We start from the raw sequence: 23,301 nt of genomic DNA, 5'->3' as shown, positions 1-23,301 counted from the left end.
TTTCAAATGCCACTAATTAATTCCAAATGTACATTGTTGAAATGACACTTTCTTATGACACTGAAATCATTTACAATAAAGTTGAAATAAGAAGGTAAAGATACAAATAAGTAAAAACTAAAATTACAGCCACATATGATTGTGATTTAATCTTAGAGATTATTGATCCCTTGTGAACAAATGTTCCAAATACTTAGAGAGATAATGAATTATGAACATAAAAGCAATTCCTGGAAGTAACCAACGTAATCCAGAATAAAGATCACCACTTTGTTTTGCAGCTAGTTCCATACTTGAAGATTCACCACTGCAAATCCAAAGACAAATACATGAAAAAGATTCATAAAACTTTCTCTCTTATTTAAATCATATCAAATATATTTTATATTTATTAACTTTGCATGCAAATTTCTTCAATGTTAATTTTTTTGGCATAGTCCCTAGGGCATAATTATAACGATTATTCAATTTCGGTCTCAAAGTTTTAATTGTGCGAACAAAGTTTCTAAGTAACCATTTTGTGATAATCATGTTCCTCAATCACTAACTAGGTCGTCGAATTTTAACTTCAATAGCTTACGTGACACACACGGATCTTCGTTGTCACCGACTCAAACTAGTTTATAGAATTGACATGCGATACGCAACAAAAGACGAGTCTTCATGATCAACACGTATTCAACACTTAGTCGAATATTGCAAAATCATAATACTTGGGACAAAAATTGTAATCAAGTCATTTTTCTTTTACATATGAAAAGCTGAATTAAAACCAAATATTCATTTAGGGTAACTTTAAGCTCATTTTTTAGTTTGCATAAATGACTTACCTTGATGTTAGCTTAGATTCAATTTTGGGTGGTACTGCTGTCAAATGGGTTTGAGGTACTTCAGCTTTTGCTTGTGCTGCATCATGCCCCTTGGAAGTAGCTTCTGCTTTTGCTTCTGCTTTTTTGGTAGGAGTTGTTGACATTGGTTGAGGTTCTTGGGGTACCTCCTTAGGAATTGGTACCTTTCTTGCCTGCAAAGCAATGAAATTTTCCCATAACTTTTCAATAGTTATTTAAGGCCTATTTGTTATATATTGTAAAAAAATAAAATAAAATAAAAAAGTGATTTTTGTATTCAATAATATAGAGATTATATTTTTCAAAAAAAAAAATTAGAAAATAAGCTATTTTGTGTTTGTTTATCAAAAACAAAAATCGTTTTCAAGAGAAACGACTCAAGAGATTCTCATTTGAATTAGTTTTTAGAATTTTTTTTCATATTTACATTTTTTTTAAAATTGTAACAAACGGATGAAAACTATTAAAAGTAACATCAAATTTTACAAACTTACCAGGTTCCTAAATTGAAGATTATAAAACATTTGTATATATCTTTCCTTTGCCAACTTTTGTTCTTTGTTCAACTTTCTCCAAAACCCATAAATTGATCCCATATTCAACACTTTGTTTGCATATATCTTCCATGTATAGCTACAAAGAAAACACAAGAAATGAAGATAAGAAATCCAACCATATGAATGTTTGTTAAACTACGCATGTCTGTTACTCCCTCTGTTCCTTTTTAACTGTCACTTTTGTAAAAAAAATGTGTTCCTGTTTATTTGTCACTTTCAAAGTTTAATACAATATTAACTATTGTTTTGCCGATAATATCCGTAACCATAAATCAGAAATGTACCATTCATTGATTCTTTGAAGACCAGCTTTAGAAACTATGTTCCAATGTTCAGGATTAGTCTTGCACTTCTCAAAAAATTCAGAAATCTTGTTGATTGATTCATCTCCATTATGAGGATCAATATGAAAACCTGATACACCATCAACTATAATTTCAGCTGGACCACCTTGATTTGTTGCAAAAGTTGGTAATCCACAGTTCATTGCTTCAATCACTGTTAGACCAAAAGCTTCATACAATGCTGGTTGAACAAAAGCTCCTTTTGTATCCGCGATACATCGGTAAAGCTCTCCGTTGCGATATCTGTCAGTTTGCGCTGCAATCCATCTGAACTGACCTTGCAGTTTGTATTCTTTCATCAAGTAATGCATCTTCTTGATTTCTTCTGTTTCTTCTCTATCTTTGGATTTTGACGGATCGAAGAATCCTCCAACAATTACAAGATTTACTAAACTTCTTAGTCGCTTGTTCTTCGCGAACCACTCGACTAGGCCACTAATGTTTTTCACTTTGTCAAGTCTTGCCATTGAGAAGATTATAGGTTTCTTCTTGTCTTCCAAAAATCCACTGCTCCAAACACATTTTAATTCAACGAAACAATTTAGTTAGTTACGATTTATTGAAGCAACGGCGTTTAACAGTAAATCACATTAGACATACATCTTGTGTATCAATGGTCAAGTACATTTTTATAAAGTTAAGCATAACATCAAAACATGTCAATAATGTTTAAGAAAGCAATGTGAAACCCTAATCCGTTAATATTTTATATTATTGTTACTATAATATACGAGTGGATGATAACTTGATAAGAAAGTAATAGGAGGAAACTCACATGTGTTCTTCATTTTCAACCTTACTATAAAGTAATCCTTCAATGGCAGGTTGAAAAGTGGTCAATCTTTGATTTTTCTTGGTGAAAGGGAAGTAGACAGATTGGTCAGCTCCTGGAGCAGCAATGTTGAACTTTGGATCAAATACATTGATGCCAGAGACTACGCGACAAAGTCCCGGCATGGTAAATGCGGTGTGAGTTTCATATTGTCCTGGCCTATCCTTGCTGATGATACAAAAAACAATGAAAATGTTACCTTCATGATAATATTACATTAACCATAAGATAGTATATAAGAATTTCTGTATAATTTATAAGAAGAAGAAAAAAGGTCAACCTTCCAGCAATTTCTTGGTAAGTACTAGTTATGATGAAATCGGCGGAATTCATTGCGATTAGATCAGCTGTGAATTGGCTTGAAAAGTGATACTTTTCTTCAAAACTATTCCATTTAGCATCTGAATCTTCATATTTTGTTTTCTCCAAAGCATGAGCAATGGTTGCCTTCAATCATTATAGATATAGATACAAGTTTTAGTTCAAAAGTACTAATAGAGTAATCGGAAAAGAATGTATATTTATACCGATGAATATTCCTAGATTGGCTTCTTTGAGTTTATCTACTAACGTAAGTATTTGTGAGACTATTTGGGAGAGTTTAAGGAAACAGCTTATGACTTGTCTATAAGCTGTTTTCAGTTGTTTACATAAGCTCTCTGGAATAGCTTTGAAAATAGCTTATAACTTCGATAGAAACATTTTGACTTTTTTATTTTTTATTATAGAAATATCTTGTACATAATTCTATTATACAAGCACTTAATCAAGGTGTTTATCCATAAGCTAACCTGAGTAACACCAAGTTTAGAAGCCATTAAGGATGAAACTAAGTTTCCATCAGTATAATTTCCAATAATGAGGTCAGGTTTTCCATCCATAAGTTCAAGAATCTTGATAGTAGAATCCTGTTTATAATAAAAATGCATAATTAGAAAGAGGAACTAAAATGCATAATCTTGGTAGTAATATCAAATATGTAAGAGAAGGAAATCAAATGAAGATATGATTCTACATGCCTGAGCAAATCTTTCTAAATAAGGATAGATATCGAAACGCGACACCCATTGGGATAGAATTCCCTTCTCTGTCCAGAAAGGGACTCTAAGAATGTGCGAATGCTTAGTTTTGATGATAGGTTCAAGTTCTTGGTTACATGTTGTCCCTTTTGCATTTGGTATCAGACGCGTAACCTGTGCATGGAAAACATTAGCGCAATAAAAAAAACGAACAGACAAATACATTAGTATTCATCAGCACGCCGGTGAAACATAGAGAGGAAACAAAATAAAATTGAAGATTAATATGATGGTTTAATATTTTTTGGATTTTTTGCTGAGTATAATAATTTGTAAAAAAAAAAAAATTGGTATACATTATTTGTAATTTTTTGTATTAGTACTTAGTAGCATACCACAAGAATCTGAGGCTTCACATTAAGGCCTTGCAACTCAATCTTTTGGAGTAACTCTTCCTCTAATGCTCTTACTTGATCAAGAATGTATACAACCTGTTAGTCCCAATAAAAAAAAAATTATTCAGTTTTTCAAATTCCAATGATATAGTGTTATACAACCAGACATATTCACCATAATTTTGAATAAATTTTAGTTATATTGAAGGCGTACGTGTTCTATTGTGAGTACTTGAAAACCGCTCAAAATACAAAACGCGATCTTCCAAAAGCTGTAGTCTACAGTCCTCTTTGTCATCACAACTGAGACTTTGACTTGATTGGTGTCGGTTTGACAAAAACAAGAGAAAACAAATATCAGATGAGTTTTGCAAAATACATATTTGTTTTTTCATATTTTTGCCAACTGACGCTGATTATGTCAATGTATCGGATGTTACAACAAGGAGGACTGTGAACTTCTACTTTTGGAGAACGTCATCAATCATCGTTGGAATTTAGACGGATTTCAAATACTGGTCTATGGTGGACCAACTGTCACGATGGTACGTCATAAAATTTCCCTATTGAAGGGTAATTGTTAGGAAACAAAAACTAGGCAACAAAAATATTGATTTTCTAGTAATTTTCATGGACTCAATCATTGAAAAGGAAGGATTAAAACCTGGCCTCCAGTATCTGGCAATCCTAGGACATCTGCTTGACCAAAGTATCCATGAATAGAGAAAATAACAATGTTGAACATGTTTGGTAGCCTGCTGAAAAGTGATTCCAATTTAATTGGATCTCCTGCTTCTAGTACCTCAGAAAGCATTTTCATTGTCTCTTTTACCCTTCCTGCAGTGTTTCCCCACCCTTTATCAAATCCCCATTCTCTAAACCTGCTCACAAAAAACAAAAATCATAATACTAAGTATTAGTATATATTAATAGTATATTGACACTTTGGATTAAAAGTGTGTCCGTACACTGACACGACACCAAAACATTTGGTAACGTTCAATTGTTTCGGTTTTTCATATAATTGTCGGTGGTCGACGTGGCAGTGTCGTGTCTAGTGTCCGTACCTGTTTTCAAAATTCTGGTATGGTGTGTCTTTGTGATGTGCAGATACATATGCTTCTGCTATTTTCAATGCTTTTTGAAGCTTTGGTATTGTATTCAAAGTGTCTTTGATCATAAGATTCTGCAATATAGTAGAAAAAACAATATAGAATTTTTATTTTCAAAATTAACTTTCATATTTTTTTTCAATACTTGATACCATAATGGATTTAATTACCTCTCCTTGATGATTAAGGTTTAATAAGTAATTGAGCAATGGATTTTCAAAATGTGAGCTCTCACTCAATCTTGAAGTCAAGATCCTAGTAGTGAAGTCAAGTCCTTTTCCAATAGAAGATGAAAGTGCCATATGAGGTGTGGTGAAATCAATAGCCTCAAAATCTATCTCTAAAGCATTTTCATCACTTGCCCTGCAAATTCAAGTCATGTTAACCATTTTTTAGAATAAAATAAATTGAGTAAGGGATAATAAAGTAGCACTAATATTCATTTTATAATCGTCTCTAAAGAAATTTGAACTTCGGCCCTTAAGGTCTGGCTCTTGCCATGGAACTAACATTTCATCGACCATCTGCCTTATCAAAGAGTCAAATAAATATTGACACGTAAAAAATTAGAATATTAGCATTTTAGTCCTTCAAATTATAAGGATCGGTCAATTTAGTCTGAAATTTGCAAAATAGCAATTTAATCCCTTAATTTGAACGTCAATCAATTTAGTCTTTTTTTTAAATTTAATAGTACAGTTTCGAAGATTTTATACTTATTTTGATGCAGTGTGAGACTATTCAGATTTTGATCTGTAAGTCTTTCATTGGTTTTGATAGATGTTCATTAATGAGATATTTTGATATTGACCTAGGACTAATTTGTTTTGTAAATTTGAGGAAAAAAATTGCTCTATATTTACAATTTTGAGGACTAAAATGCTTATTTACTCCAAAGAAAATTGCATGCTTAATGAGTTTCAAATTAAAAATACAACTTACCACTTCTCATCAAATACCATTTCCTTGTATTTCAAGTATTCTGAAGGCTCAATACATGAATCTTTGTTGTCGCTGACTCAAACTAACTTATAGAATACTGACATGTGATATGCAACAAGAGACGAGTCTTCATGTGTAACACATATTCGACACTTAGTCCAATATTGCAAAATCATAATACTTAGGACAAAAAGTGTAATTAAGTCATTTTTCTTTTACGTATGAAAAGCTGAATTAAAACCAAATATTCATTTAGGGTAACTTTTAGCTCATTTTTTAGTTTGACTAGCTATTTGCATAAACCTTGATGTTGGCTGAGATTCAATTTTGGGTGGTAATGTTGCCAAATGGGTTTGAGGAACTTCAGCTTTTACTTGTGCTGCATCATGCCCCTTGGATATAGCTTTTGCTTTTGCTTATAAAAAAAACGTGTTACTATTTATTTGTCATTTTCAAAGTTTAATACGATATTTACTATTGTTTTGTCGATAAGATCCTTAACTATATACATCAAAAGATAAATAAATGATATTAGATAATTAATCAGAAATTTACCATTCATTGATTCTTTGAAGACCAGCTTTAGAGACTATGTTCCAATGTTAAGGATTAGTCTTGCACTTCTAAAAAAAATCAGAAATTTTGTTGATTGATTCATCTCCATTATGAGGATCAATATGAAAACCTGATACACCTTCAACTATGATTTCAGCTGGACCACCTTGATTTGTTGCAAAAGTTGGTAATCCACAGTTCATTGCTTCAATGACTGTTAGACCAAAAGCTTCATACAATGCTGGTTGAACAAAAGCTCCTTTTGTATCCGCGATACATCGGTAAAGCTCTCCGTTGCGATATCTGTCAGTTTGCGCTGCAATCCATCTGAACTGACCTTGCAGTTTGTATTCTTTCATCAATTAAGTAATGCATTTTCTTGATTTCTTCTGTTTCTTCGCTATCTTTGGATTTTGAAGGATCGAAGAATCCTCCAACGATCACAAGATTTACCAAACTTCTTAGTCTCTTGTTCTTCGCGAACCACTCGACTAGGCCACTAATGTTTTTCACTTTGTCAAGCCTTGCCATTGAGAAGATTATTGGTTTCTTCTTGTCTTCCAAAAATCCACTGTTCCAAACACATTTTAATTTGACGAAACAATTTAGTTAGTTACGATTTATTGAAGCAACGATGTTCAACAGTAAATCACATTAGGCATAAATCTTGTGTATCAATTGTTAGGACATTATTATAAAGCTAAGCATAACATCAAAACATGTCAATAATGTTTAAGAAAGCAATGTGAATCCATACTATGCTTATCATCCAAACATATTTTTGATTGAGTAAAGGCAATACAATCACACTTTTTTATTATTTGCATAATGTTAATATATTAAAAGTTATATCTTCTCCAACATTAGAATTTGAATCCTCATCCTTTAACTATTTTATATTCTCATAAATATTAATATGCAAGTGCATGATAAGTTGATAAGAAAATACTAGAAGACTCGTATGCGTTTTCAGGTGTGTGATGCCGATGTAAGAACATTTTGCATCTTGCTAGTGTTTATACTCCAAGATATATTGGTCTGTTTGTATCTTTTTATTGGCTCTAGATAATCTCTGGCCGTTTGTGTTGTCAGGTCTGTGATCCCGATGCAAGATCATTGTACTAACATATGTCCTTTCATCTAGTATATGATTGGGTGCGCTCGCTACAACCCTTTATAGAAGATGGATAGAGTTGTTCGCTATGATATTGGGGTGAACTACATTCATTAAATCTCTGTCAAATATTGAAAAAAATAATAAGAAACAAAAATACATAAGAGATTTTATTCGCGGTGATATTGTTGAGAATGCGACATTCATTCTTACAGATATAGTCATTGAAGTTTATATTGCTAACCATATAAAAAAGAAAAGGGAAACCAGGAATGGTTAAGTTGACGGCAGAATCAGAATGGATGGTAACATTTAGAATTTTAGACTACAAAAATCAAACAGCTTAATAACTAATGCATTAAAACAGCTTAATCTGTACGGTCCTTTCTAGTTCTACCAAATATCTATGTCAGAAATCAGAACAACTAATAAATAGTTTTTTTTTACCACATTTTTGGGGAGAGAGAACAAGTTTTTAGCATTAGAGAAGTAACGTAAAACACAAATACACACCAGGCATGGATAGCATGAATGAAGATACGTCAAGACGCAGAAGGATCGTATGCAATGTACAATTCATGCCTAATGTAGCAACGAAACAGTACAACTGAGCTGTAAAGCATATCTTTATCCAATGCCTTTTCGAACAAGCCACAGATTCTGTGGTGTGAGCGGTGAGCCATCACTACACATCTCGTGTGACAACGCAAAAAGCCAGACGACTACAGATGGTTTCCTGACAATGTATTGTCAAAGAAGAATTTGTAGTCAAAATGTGCTAAAATTGCTTAAATTATGACAAGGCATTATGAAAAGAAAATGTGCTACAGAATCTTACATCGTGTCTTTGATCATTTGAAAAACTTATGCAGGTAGAAACAATTAATTAGTTTATAATAATGATAATGATGTACCTGGACGAAGGAATCTATCTAGCAATGGTGCCTCTTTTGTTTCAGTAAGAACCAAGTTTTGCATGCCTGACTCTAAAGATAGATGTTGCTGCTGCCAAATTTCTGTCTCTGAAACTACCACTTCCACCAATCTTTGCTTTTTCAGAGGAGGCTCAAATTGTGATAATGAAGTATTTCTATATTCTCTATAAGGATCGGTGAATATCACATTCTCCTCTGCGTTGCTTTTCTCCTTACTCACGTGGATTCCCATTTGCGCACTGCTTAATTTTTCAGTCACACGGTCACAGATCGATTTATTCCAAACACTCTTTATAAAATTAAGCTCCACATGGATCCATTCAGTTTTTAAAAGTGCTTTGTCCATTTCAGACATGCGACTCAAATGTGTAATCTCTTCTTCCAATTTCAGATTAAACAAAAATGAATGTTCTGACTCCAAAATCTCAATTGAACCAAAACCCCAGATTAAATAACTAAAAGGAAAACATTTATAGCCATTGACAAACAAATAAAGTTGTGGAATAGACATACATCCCGGAAAAAGAATAATAGAAATATTAGAAGGGATCTTTTTACGAAACCAGAAAGAAATTGTGTCTCCCCTGCTTTGGTGCTCGAACCAATCTGGAATCCCATCACTGAAGTTTGGGAAACAAATATTGCATCCAGCCTCATTTAGCTTCTGTTAGTTTAGAATAAGATATGTTACATTATCGATTGTATATGTAATACTATATATTGCAAGATAAAACAACAAACCTGACTCAATAGCATTTTTCTACTTGAGGAACTCAATGATTTGCATCCGATTGCAGAAAGCCTTGCAAGATTTGGTGGAATCCCTCTAATTTCCTCCAGAGACTTGCAGTTATCCAATCTAAGGCTAGAAAGAAGGTAACATTCACTAAGGCACTCAGGAATAAGTTTGAAATTGTTCCATGATAAGTCTAGATATGTCACATAAACACACCACTTGAGAAATATTGGGAGACATTCATCTGAGAGCTTGCAATTATAGAGTTCTAGTTTTGTCACTTTTGAAAACACTATAGAATACATTTGATCATTCTGTTTTGGGAACCTCAGCATTCCAGCTTCCCGTACTGTTAACTCATGAAGTTCACTGAGATTTTGAAATGAAGATGGCAATTCTCTTATGGAAGTATTCTGCAACCAAATCTTTTTAATATTTGTCATCTTGCATAATAATTTTGGAAAACTCTTGAGACTCCCACAATGAGAGAGATTCAATTCATTAAGGGATGCCAACCCTAAAGGTGGAAAACTTTCGAGTTTGCTGCAATCAAATGCATTTAACCTTTCAAGTTTATTTAGGTGTCCAATTGAATTGTGAATTGTAATTAATTTACGACAATATGCAAACGAGAACTTTTCCAAATTTTGAAGACCTGAGACATCAGGTATATGGGTTAAATATTCACACTTGTCCAATGTCAAGACTTTCATGTTCTGGAAATTCTGCATAAACACAAGGAAGAAACAAATAAATAAATTAAAAATTAAACACTATACTATCATAGTGATTTCTTCTTTGTTGGTGAAAACAAAAATCATTGTAAATTAATAAATATATACAATAAGAAAATGAAGTTATTTCACTTGCCTTGCTTAAACTACATGATAATAGAGACTCTGATAAACATCCATGTAATTTCAATACTCTCAAACTGCTTGGAAGATACTTGAGACCTTTAGAAAAATGGCCATTTTCAATGATAAGCGTTTTCAGTCTTGTCATCTTCTTGAAGGCCTTTCCTTTCTTGTCTATTACGAATTCCTCAGAGGGGAAATTCATATATATCATTTCAATTTTACTAGTTCCCTTTTGAAAAGAAAAAAAAACATGAATCAATCACGAAATTTACATGTAATTAAGTGGAAAAAAAATACTAGTATGAGATGGTCATATTTAGTCCAAAAAGAGCAAAGTCATATCAAAACTAAATAACAAATTGAACATAGATATCAATCTTACTCACAGTGTTTTCTTTTAAAACATTAACTATATCATCTTCACACCATAATCTACTTCTTTCTCCAGGCTCTTTGGGCGATTCTTGTCGGACGACTTCTTTACCCATGTCCTTTATCAAGTCATGTAGTGTCAGTTCATAAATAGATCCATAATGGGGATGAGTAATCTTAACGAGAGATTTTTCAGCCAACACTACTAGATGATGTGTTATGCGATGGCCATAATGAGCACGAAGTATATATTCAAACTCCTCCCATCCACATCCTTTGAAGCAACAGGCAATGTCTAGAAAAACACTTTGCTGCTCTTCCTCCAAAGCATCATAGCTTACTTTAAGTATCTGGTGGATCTTTTTATTGGGAATCTTTTCATATCCATCTAATGTACCCTTCCATTCTTCTATCGTCTTTCCAAACAAGTTGGAACCCACTATTTCTAAAACTAAGGGAAGGCCCGAAGCATATGAAACTGCACGATTTAAAACGTCTTCATAAATTGAAGGTACTTTGTTATTCTTAAAAGCCATCCATCTCAACAACTCTAGAGCTTCTGTCCCATACAGCTCTTCCACTTCATGCGTACTTTCTATCCCATGACTTCTTAGTAAGTGTTTGTCTCGAGTGGTAATGATGACCCTGCTTCCACGGCCGAACCAATCAGGTCCTCCTGCCAAAGCATGTAGTTGCTCCATATCGTCAACATCATCGAGAATCAAAAGAGTCTTCTTTGTATGCAGCCTTTCCTTTATATAAGGAATTCCCTCACTAACACCTCCTAACTTAATTTTCAGTTGAAGTGCTTTTAAAAGGAGCTCCTCCTGGAGATGTTTCAATTTATTTGAAGCTGAATTCTCTCTCACATTTTCAAGAAAACATGAGCATTCAAATTGATCAGCAATTAAGTTATAAACTGCTTTTACAAGTGTTGATTTACCCAAGCCTCCAGTACCATAAAGTCCTACCATCCTGACTCCATTATCATATCCTTCACCAAGAAGCGATTTCACTTGTTGTACTCGGGACTGCAATCCAACAGGGTAATTGGCAACATGTAAGTGCTGACGACTGATCTTGTTGGAGATGTATTTGACTATATCTCCAATAAACTTGTATTCATATCTATTCATGTCATATAAGATAAGTTAGTATGTAACAACATCACAATCACATCCATGTACTCAGAATATAGTATACATTTCTAACTATTTTGACATAAAAATAATTAAATAATTGTTTAAAAACGTAAATAGAAAAAGTGTTTCCCATTTAGGCTTTAAGATGCAGAAAGGAAAACAGAAATTAAGTAAATTGTCGTACCCAGGACTAGAATGGTAGCCGGACAAGTTAGCAGCTTGGGTCAGAGCCAACTTCCATTGATGCAACCTCTCCATGTTATCCTTATCATTTTGAAACCTCTTTTCATGTCCAGCCAATGCTTCACCATAAGGACCTGTATGATGTCGCACATTAGTAGGATCCACACCAAAGAAAACAGGCAAAACGAGGCGACCTTTTGTCTTGTAGCAATGAATAATGTGAACAAGTTCGTCCAAGCAAAATTTTGAAGTGGCATAGTTGATAGAAAACACAGGAATAAAAATCCTAGATTCTTCGATGGCCTTGAGGAGTGATGGTGTGATTTCATCTCCTCTTTGAAGATCATTGTCATCAATGAAGGTTTTGATTCCCTTGTCAGTAAGAGCCTTGTAGAGATTGCCGGTAAAACCGTGGCGAGTGTCAGTGCCCCTAAAACTGAGGAACACTTGGTAAGTGAATGCAGAGGAAAATGAAGAGGAAGAGGAAGGTAATTGCATAGCCATGATAATTGAGAGAAATTGGATGAAAAAAGAGTTTGAGAATTCAGAATATGAATGAGTTTGTTTTTGTGGTCTGTGATTTAAAGTCTTTGATAAGTATAGCTTTACCAAGTGGGAAACTTCCTTCTCATTTCCTATCTTCTGTAAAGCAACCATCTCATCCTTCTTCCATGTAATTTCTTTAAAGCAATATGAATGTCAAGAAAAAGAAGAAAAAAGGTAAAAATTTATGTCACCTTGTAACCTATACGCAGACCATGTCACTTTGTTTATCTATAAAAAAATAAAAAATGACTAATTAATAAATAATTTATTAAGCTTGATCCCAAAAAATCATCTTAATGGGGGGGGACACGGTTCTTTGCTTCCAATTTTACCCTGTAATCATTTCATGGCAACCACCCACCCACCATATATGCACATGGGCATGTCACAAATTTTGACATCTTTTTCCTATGGTCAAGTATTTTTTATAATAGTCGTATTTAATTTATGAATAACAAGAGAGATATATAAACTTTGCAAGATATATATATATTGGTGGTTTATGCATCGCAATGGGATCCAAGGTTTGTGTAACATCCCAGACTGCTTTCAGCATTGTCGGCTGACCCCACAAACCAACACGAGTCTTTTCAGCATGTTTTGTCCTCACTCGCACACTTACCGGGAAACTTCCCGGTAGGTCACCCATCCCAAAATTGCTCCAAGTCAAGCACGCTTAACTGTGGAGTTCTTATGGAATGAGCTACCGAAAACAAGATGCATCTTATTCTGGGATGTTACAGTTTGTCCCTTGGGATTAACGATACTTAGTAACTTCCACAAGGCAATACACTTTAGTTTTAGTCGCCTCGAAAGTGGTATTCTCCGAAAAATAAACCACGATGTAGTTGGTGGTCATGTTTGTGATGAAAAGCATGACTCCTATTGTAATGTTTAATTTGTGAGAATGAGAAAATATCAAATGTGTGTCGTTTATCTAATACTCAAAATTAATTTTTAAATTTAAAATTAATTATATATTAAAGATATTATAATATTTTCTTGAATTAATAAAAGTAAAAAGGAATGGAGATAGTAACTCTTAAAAATATTTAAATCTAATATATGAGTATCTTCTCATAATAGAGGTGAAAGGGGGTAATAATATTTTGATTTGAAATGCCACTAATTAATTCCAAATGTGTATTGTTGAAATGACACTTCTTATGTACACTGAAATCATTTACAATAAAGTTGAAATAAGAAGGTAAAGATACAAATAACTAAAAACTAAAATTACATCCACATATGATTGTGATTTAATCTTAGAGATTATTGCTCCCTTGTGAACAAATGTTCCAAATACTTAGAGAGATAATGAATTATGAACATAAAAGCAATTCCTGGAAGTAACCAACGTAATCCAGAATAAAGATCACCACTTTGTTTTGCAGCTAGTTCCTTACTTGAAGATTCACCACTGCAAATCCAAAGACAAATACATGAAAAAGATTCATAAAACTTTCTCTCTTATTTAAATCATATCAAATATATTTTATATTTATTAACTTTGCATGCAAATTTCTTCAATGTTAATTTTTTTGGCATAGTCCCTTAGGGCATAATTATAACGATTATTCAATTTCGGTCTCAAAGTTTTAATAGTTCGAACAAAGTTTCTAAGTAACCATTTTGTGATAATCATGTCCCTCAATCACTAACTAGGTCGTCGAATTTTAACTTCAATAGCTTACGTGACACACACAGAACTTCGTTGTCACCGACTCATACTAATTTATAGAATTGACATGCGATATGCAACAAAAGACGAGTCTTCATGATCAACATATATTCAACACTTAGTCCAATATTGCAAAATCATAATACTTGGGACAAAAATTGTAATCAAGTCATTTTTCTTTTACATATGAAAAGCTGAATTAAAACCAAATATTCATTTAGGGTAACTTTTAGCTCATTTTTTAGTTTGCATAAATGACTTACCTTGATGTTAGCTTAGATTCAATTTTAGGTGGTACTGCTGTCAAATGGGTTTGAGGTACTTCAGCTTTTGCTTGTGCTGCATCATGCCCCTTGGAAGTAGCTTCTGATTTTTTGGCAGGAGTTGTTGACATTGGTTGAGGTTCTTGGGGTACCTCCTTAGGAATTGGTACCTTTCTTGCCTGCAAAGCAATGAAAATTTCCCATAACTTTTCAATAGTTATTTAAGGCCTGTTTGATATATATTGTAAAAAAAAAAAAAGGTAATTTTTGTATTTAATAATAGAGATTATTTTAAAAAAAAAATTAAGAAAATAAGCTATTTTGTGTTTGTTTATCAAAAACAAAAATCGTTTTCAAGAGAAACGACTCAAGAGATTTTCATTTGAATTAGTTTTTAGATTTTTTTTTTCATATTTACATTTTTTTTTTTTAAATTGTAACAAACGGATGAAAACTATTAAAAGTAACATCAAATTTTCCAAACTTACCAAGTTCCTAAATTGAAGATTATAAAACATTTGTATATATCTTTCCTTTGCCAACTTTTGTTCTTTGTTCAACTTTCTCCAAAACCCATAAATTGATCCCATATTCAACACTTTGTTTGCATATATCTTCCATGTATAGCTACAAAGAAAACACAAGAAATGAAGATAAGAAATCCAACCATATGAATGTTTGTTAAACTACGCATGTCTGTTACTCCCTCTGTTCCTTTTTAATTGTCACTTTCGTAAAAAAAAAAGTGTTCCTGTTTATTTGTCATTTTCAAAGTTTAATACGATATTAACTATTGTTTTGCCGATAATATCCGTAACCATAAATCAGAAATGTACCATTCATTGATTCTTTGAAGACCAGCTTTAGAAACTATGTTCCAATGTTCAGGATTAGTCTTGCACTTCTCAAAAAATTCAGAAATCTTGTTGATTGATTCATCTCCATTATGAGGATCAATATGAAAACCTGATACACCATCAACTATAATTTCAGCTGGACCACCTTGATTTGTTGCAAAAGTTGGTAATCCACAGTTCATTGCTTCAATCACTGTTAGACCAAAAGCTTCATACAATGCTGGTTGAACAAAAGCTCCTTTTGTATCCGCGATACATCGGTAAAGCTCTCCGTTGCGATATCTGTCAGTTTGCGCCGCAATCCATCTGAACTGACCTTGCAGTTTGTATTCTTTCATCAAGTAATGCATCTTCTTGATTTCTTCTGTTTCTTCTCTATCTTTGGATTTTGACGGATCGAAGAATCCTCCAACAATTACAAGATTTACTAAACTTCTTAGTCGCTTGTTCTTCGCGAACCACTCGACTAGGCCGCTAATGTTTTTCACTTTGTCAAGTCTTGCCATTGAGAAGATTATAGGTTTCTTCTTGTCTTCCAAAAATCCACTGCTCCAAACACATTTTAATTCAACGAAACAATTTAGTTAGTTACGATTTATTGAAGCAACAGCATTTAACAGTAAATCACATTAGACATACATCTTGTGTATCAATGGTTAAGTACATTTTTATAAAGTTAAGCATAACATCAAAACATGTCAATAATGTTTAAGAAAGCAATGTGAAACCGTAATCCGTTAATATTTTATATTATCGTTACTATAATATACGAGTGGATGATAACTTGATAAGAAAGTAATAGGAGGAAACTCACATGTGTTCTTCATTTTCAACCTTACTATAAAGTAATCCTTCAATGGCAGGTTGAAAAGTGGTCAATCTTTGATTTTTCTCGGTGAAAGGGAAGTAGACAGATTGGTCAGCTCCTGGAGCAGCAATGTTGAACTTTGGATCAAATACATTGATGCCAGAGACTACGCGACAAAGTCCCGGCATGGTAAATGCGGTGTGAGTTTCATATTGTCCTGGCCTATCCTTGCTGATGATACAAAAAACAATGAAAATGTTACCTTCATGATAATATTACATTAATCATAAGATAGTATATAAGAATTTCTGTATAATTTATAAGAAGAAGAAAAAAGGTCAACCTTCCAGCAATTTCTTGGTAAGTACTAGTTATGATGAAATCGGCGGAATTCATTGCGATTAGATCAGCTGTGAATTGGCTTGAAAAGTGATACTTTTCTTCAAAACTATTCCATTTAGCATCTGAATCTTCATATTTTGTTTTCTCCAAAGCATGAGCAATGGTTGCCTTCAATCATTATAGATGTAGATGCAAGTTTTAGTTCAAAAGTACTATTAGAGTAATCGGAAAAGAATGTATATTTATACCGATGAATATTCCTAGATTGGCTTCTTTGAGTTTATCTACTAACGTAAGCATTTGTGAGACTATTTGGGAGAGTTTAAGGAAACAGCTTATGACTTGTCTATAAGCTGTTTTCAGTTGTTTACATAAGCTCTCTGGAATAGCTTTGAAAATAGCTTATAACTTCGATAGAAACATTTCGACTTTTTTATTTTTTATTATAGAAATATCTTGTACATAAGCACTTCTATTATATAAGCACTTAATCAAGGTGTTTATCCATAAGCTAACCTGAGTAACACCAAGTTTAGAAGCCATTAAGGATGAAACTAAGTTTCCATCAGTATAATTTCCAATAATGAGGTCAGGTTTTCCATCCATAAGTTCAAGAATCTTGGTAGTAGAATCCTGTTTATAATAAAAATGCATAATTAGAAAGAGGAACTAAAATGCATAATCTTGGTAGTACTATCAAATATGGAAGAGAGGGAAATCAAATGAAGATATGATTCTACATGCCTGAGCAAATCTTTCTAAATAAGGATAGATATCGAAACGCGACACCCATTGGGATAGAATTCCCTTCTCTGTCCAGAAAGGGACTCTAAGAATGTGTGAATGCTTAGTTTTGATGATAGGTTCAAGTTCTTGGTTACATGTTGTCCCTTTTGCATTCGGTATCAGACGTGTAACCTGTACATGGAACACATTAGCGCAATAAAAAAAAACGAACAGACAAATACGTAAGTATTCATCTGCATGCCGGTGAAACATACGAGCAAAGGCATTTTATAGAGAAGAAACAAAATAATTTTTTGTATTAGTACTTAGTAGCATACCACAAGAATCTGAGGCTTCACATTAAGTCCTTGCAACTCAATCTTTTGGAGTAACTCTTCCTCTAATGCTCTTACTTGATCAAGAATATATACCACCTGTTAGTCCAAATAAGGAAAAAATTATTCAAATTTCCAATGTTATATAGTGTTGCACAGCTAGACAAATTCACCATAGTTTTGACAAATTTTAGTTATATTGAAGGGGCATGTTTCATTGTGAACTAGTACTTGAAAACTACTCAAAATACAAAACACGGTCTTCCAAAAGTAGTAGTCCACCACGGTCCTCTTTGTCATCACAACTGAGACTTTGACTTGATTGGTGTCAGTTTGACAAAAACAAGAGAAAACAAATATCAGTTGATTTTTGCAGAATACATATTTGTTTTCTCATATTTTTGCCAAATTGACGCCGATCATGTCAATGTATCGGATGTTACATCAATGAGGCTTCTGAGCTTCTACTTCTGGAGAACATCGTCAGTCGTCATTGGAATTTTAGACGGCTTTCAAATACTGGTCTATGGTGGACCAACTGTCGAGATGGTACGTCATAAAATTTCCTTATTGAAGGGTAATTGTTAGGAAACAAAAATCAGACAAAAACAATTTTGAAGGTTAATTGTTAAGCAAGCCAACTCATTGTGTCAAAAATTAGGCAACAAAATTTTTGATTTTCTAGTAATTTTCATGGATTCAATCAGTGAAAAGGGAGGATTAAAACCTGGCCTCCAGTATCTGGCAATCCTAGAACATCAGCTTGACCAAAGTATCCATGAATAGAGAAAATAACAATGTTGAACATGTTTGGCAGCCTGCTGAAAAGTGATTCCAATTTAATTGGATCTCCTGCTTCTAGTACCTCAGAAAGCATTCTCATTGTCTCTTTTACCCTTCCTGCAGTGTTTCCCCACCCTTTATCAAATCCCCATTCTCTAAACCTGCTCACAAAAAACAAAAATCATAATACTAAGTATTAGTATATATTAATAGTATTTGACACTCTGGATTAAAAGTGTGTCCGTACACTGACACGACACCAAAACATTTGGTAACGTTCAATTGTTTCGGTTTTTCATATAATTGTCGGTGGTCGACGTGGCAGTGTCGTGTCTAGTGTCCGTACCTGTTTTCAAAATTCTGGTATGGTGTGTCTTTGTGATGTGCAGATACATATGCTTCTGCTATTTTCAATGCTTTTTGAAGCTTTGGTATTGTATTCAAAGTGTCTTTGATCATAAGATTCTGCAATATAGTAGAAAAAACAATATAGAATTTTTATTTTCAAAATTAACTTTCATATTTTTTTTCAATACTTGATACCATAATGGATTTAATTACCTCTCCTTGATGATTAAGGTTTAATAAGTAATTGAGCAATGGATTTTCAAAATGTGAGCTCTCACTCAATCTTGAAGTCAAGATCCTAGTAGTGAAGTCAAGTCCTTTTCCAATAGAAGATGAAAGTGCCATATGAGGTGTGGTGAAATCAATAGCCTCAAAATCTATCTCTAAAGCATTTTCATCACTTGCCCTGCAAATTCAAGTCATGTTAACCATTTTTTAGAATAAAATAAATTGAGTAAGGGATAATAAAGTAGCACTAATATTCATTTTATAATCGTCTCTAAAGAAATTTGAACTTCGGCCCTTAAGGTTACGCTCTTGCCATGGAACTAACATTTCATCGACCATCTGCCTTATCAAAGAGTCAAATAAATATTGACACGTAAAAAATGAGAATATTAGCATTTTAGTCCTTCAAATTATAAGGATCGGTCAATTTAGTCTGAAATTTGCAAAATAGCAATTTAATCCCTTAATTTGAACGTCAATCAATTTAGTCTTTTTTTTAAATTTAATAGTACAGTTTCGAAGATTTTATACTTATTTTGATGCAGTGTGAGACTATTCAGATTTTGATCTGTAAGTCTTTCATTGGTTTTGATAGATGTTCATTAATGAGATATTTTGATATTGACCTAGAACTAATTTGTTTTGTAAATTTGAGGGAAAAAATTGCTCTATGTTTACAATTTTGAGGACTAAAATGCTTATTTACTCCAAAGAAAATTGCATGCTTAATGAGTTTCAAATTAAAAATACAACTTACCACTTCTCATCAAATACCATTTCCTTGTATTTCAAGTATTCTGAAGGCTCAATACCATCTACTTGTAAATCATCTGCATTCACTTTAACATATTCCCAGAAACCAGGATTAGGCCTAACAGCAAAAACAACATATGGTGGAACAATAGCTGCCTCCTGTGTACAACTTAGGATGTATCCCAATAAACCCTCCAAAAGCTTTTTCCTCTCATTTTTGTCTTCAATTGTTTTTTCCACATCTTCCATTATGTGATTTAGTCTCACTAACCTTTTCCCATTTGCAACCAACCTGTTTCATATTTTTCATACCTTAATGTTAAAGAAGGAAAGGAATAGTGCCAAAATAAACACACAAAAGAACATGAAATTTTATATAACATGTAGTACTTTCTTCATTTAACATTGTGTGTCATATTTGGAACATGTTTTTGTTTCAAATAATTTGTTACTTTTATATATCTAGGGTATTGATTACATTTTTTTACCGGTTGAATCGAGAACCGGTCAATTTGTGTGATTTTAGCTACGTTGTAGGGTTGAACCTTATTTACCTATAGTTGAATTGGTTCAACCGGGTCGCGGTTCAACCAACTTTCGGTCTATACATTTATTTATTTCTTTATTTTACTTTTTAAATATTTTTACTTTATTTATTAGTTATTTACCGATTGGACCAATTAAACTATGATCTAGAAGTCTCACTGATTAAGTATCCGGTTCAGTTTTAAAAACATTGATATCAACCATCCTATATTAATTAGTCCTTACTTCTACTATGATAATGATATTTTAGTCACACACAAAAATATTATTTTACCTTAATGATATTAACAAGTGTAATTCATCATTTTTGTTATGTCATGTACCTAAACCTTAAACAACAAATAATATGAGACAAAAAGAGTACCTGGCAAAGCATTTCTTCATATGGAAACGGCTTTGCTTCAAGGCATCAGGCATGCTATCAGCAATTGAATCAGATCTTTTCAAAGAAGAACTTGAAGTAGAAGCCATTTGATGAAACAGTTTCAATAAACCAAATATAACTTAGAAACAAGCAACAAATTAAGAGAGAACAGTTTTGTGCATGTGGTTTTTAATGTTGTTAGGATAGGTATTTATATTGCATTTTGGTTTGGATATTATTTTTCATGAAAGGAAAACATAAAGCAAGAAAAGAATGTGTGAGGATATGGTGATATGTTTGTTTTAAAAGTATAGGCAAAGAATGTTTAAGGGATATGAAATTGTTCTATGAGGTAACATTTATGTTCTTTTCTTTATTCCATCTCAAATTCCCACGTTGTTATATTTGAGCAGCTTTCTAACATGTATAGATCAATTATAACTAATTTTTCTTTTTTTTAGTATTCGGTTATATATACATTTGAAATTTGAACACATATTGAGAGCTTGAAATATGACTGTAAATACATATTTATATACATATAACTATAGTAATGCGAGGCAATACTATGAGTGTATATGGGTAGCTTTGGCCACCTCAAAAAATAATTTTTTAAATTGAATAAATTAATATATTTTATAATGAGTTATCACAATAATATATGTTTAGCTACCATAAATGAATTCATTTATCAAAAACAAGTGAAAAGATAACAACTATAAAGAGAGATTTGTGTCATGACAACACTCTAAATATATTTTATTTTGTTTCTTTAGATTTAACCCCTCAAAACAAATGAGTAGCTTCACTGTGTAATATTGAAAAGGTTTGATTGCACTTTTGGCCCCCTATCTTTTCAAACGTTGCGGTTTTGGCTCCCTAACTAATTAAAATATAAAATAGCCCTCTATGTATTGGATCTTTGGCAGTTTTGGCCCCAAGGCCAATTTTGACTCGGTCAACGCACACGTGGACGCCACGTGTATTTTTTTATTATTTAAAAAATAATTTTTTTATTTTTAAATTATTTAAAAAGTATATTTTTTAATTAAAATAATAATAATTTTTTTTTTTAAAAAAATATTGATTTATTTTAAATTGCCACATCAGCGAAGACCAAGTCAAAATTGGCTTTGGGGGCCTAAGATCCAATACATAGGGGGCTGTTTTGTATTTTAATTAGTTAGGGGGCTAAAATTGCAATTAAGCCTATTAAAAACCTTCATTAGTTATTAAAGAAATGGAAAAGATCTCAACTCCTATCATAGTATCATTAGTTTTACCGATGAGGATTTTACTAGGGAGTGCCCCCTTTGTCACTTTTTAAGGTTTTATTTGCGAGTTTGTGGGAAAGGGATGTGAGAGTTTTGGAAAAAAGAAAGGAGGACATGGAAGAAATAGAGATCATTAGAAGGGTGTAAGGCTTTGTGGGGGTTATTTTTTTTCATATTACAAAATCTTCTTCATTTAGAGGAACTTAAAAATTTTATTGAATGAGTGTTTTGGAAAGTTCATATGAATTCTTTAAATATCAAATACTACGATTTTCAATGCATTGAATAAAAAAAAATCATATAAACTTATCATTTAAAGTTCTTAACGAGTGTCAATTCGACAGCATTTATATAGATTATTGTTCAATAGTATAGTATTCTACTATAAACAATTTCATATAAATATTTCTTTGTAATTATATTTGATAATAAAGTTGGAAAACAAATAGTAACTATCATTCTTTTTTTTTTCAAAGCTAAGACAGAATAAAAGAAAAGAAAAACGAGAGAGTACGCTCTCAACAAAAAGTTCTCGAAGCATTAGTAGCAAGCAAGTCCTTGACACGATGCAGAGGAGAAGTGTGAACAATGATGTTAAATTGGTCAATAGCACCAAGCTTAATCATAAAATCAGCACACTGATTGCCTTCGTGAAGTGTGTGAAAGACTTGGAAATGCGGGTTTTGATGGAGCAAGTCCTTAATGCCTTGAAAAAGCATTACATACTTGTGAAACATGGGAAGAGTCTGTGTAGCAAACTATATCTTCGAAGTCCATACGTTTACCTAGACATAATCCATGAGAGATTGCAAGAAACTATGCGTGAAGAATGTCTTAAGATTCTGCAATATAATAGCCGGAGAAACTTGCAAGAGAAACACACTTGCAGAGTTTCAAATTATGCCACCAATGCCAACTCAAGTATTCGACGTGTTTGTCCTCTGAGGAGTCGTGGTGGAAGGACGGGAAGCAAGAGAGGAATGTCTCAAACATGGTACGAGCAGCTAAGGATAACAACTTGGAGATTGAATGTTTTCATGATCAAGACACATGGAATTTCTAAAGATAGCTTGATATTTTATCCTTACAATTGTGTCCAATGAGGTTCAATTATGTCCTTGAAATTACAATGCATTTCTAAAGATAATTTGATATATTATATATTTGTATTTTTTTTATTTGTAATTTATTTTAAAGTTAATTAGTATTAATTATTAAATTTTCAGTTTTGACTTGGTCATATAGATATTAGATACCCCACGTTTATTTTTTCTATTTTGACGTTACACTACAAAGTTGCATTACCATTGTATTACCGGGTTTAGGGATGGCAATTGGACCCAAACCCAATGAATACCCGCAAAAAATATCCACAATGGGTATGGTAAAATCCCGCTTTCATAGGTATGGACACAGGTCCGGGTAATACCCACAAATTTTATGGGTATGGACACGGGTAAGGGTACTATACTACCCAGCCCCGCATATACATATTTATTTT

At 32.8% G+C, this 23,301-nt stretch overlaps 1 protein-coding gene across 8 annotated transcripts; it reads right to left on the bottom strand.

The window, feature by feature from the left end:
• Window positions 1–81: 81 nt before the first annotated feature.
• On the bottom strand, window positions 82–20,722 carry LOC25497352 (sucrose synthase 5). Of its 8 annotated transcripts, none has more exons than XM_039826600.1 (14): window positions 20,527–20,722; window positions 19,621–19,908; window positions 18,849–19,041; window positions 18,634–18,752; window positions 18,232–18,448; window positions 17,508–17,603; window positions 17,188–17,361; window positions 16,960–17,076; window positions 16,445–16,611; window positions 16,108–16,332; window positions 15,273–15,839; window positions 14,925–15,063; window positions 831–1,021; window positions 82–307 (listed from the first exon to the last, which is right to left on the bottom strand). In XM_039826600.1, the coding sequence occupies exons 1-14, from the start codon at window positions 20,631–20,633 to the stop codon at window positions 160–162; spliced, it is 2,748 nt and encodes a 915-aa protein (XP_039682534.1). In that variant the 5' UTR covers window positions 20,634–20,722; the 3' UTR covers window positions 82–159. The 8 variants fall into 8 exon arrangements, 7 of the variants coding, with proteins under 7 accessions (XP_039682534.1, XP_039682538.1, XP_039682537.1 ...); XM_039826604.1 differs by lacking the exons at window positions 14,925–15,063; window positions 15,273–15,839; window positions 16,108–16,332; ... (7 more) ...; window positions 19,621–19,908; window positions 20,527–20,722 and adding exons at window positions 1,343–1,481; window positions 1,690–2,256; window positions 2,525–2,749; ... (7 more) ...; window positions 6,605–7,175; window positions 8,232–8,445; XM_039826602.1 differs by lacking the exons at window positions 82–307; window positions 831–1,021 and adding exons at window positions 13,582–13,912; window positions 14,437–14,615.
• Between the last annotated feature and the right edge of the window lie 2,579 nt (window positions 20,723–23,301).

The sequence above is a fragment of the Medicago truncatula genome, chromosome 6, assembly GCF_003473485.1.
Source record: "Medicago truncatula cultivar Jemalong A17 chromosome 6, MtrunA17r5.0-ANR, whole genome shotgun sequence".
NCBI lineage: Eukaryota > Viridiplantae > Streptophyta > Magnoliopsida > Fabales > Fabaceae > Medicago > Medicago truncatula.
Note: the sequence above shows the minus strand (reverse complement) of the source record. Positions and strands in the feature narration are given on the sequence as shown.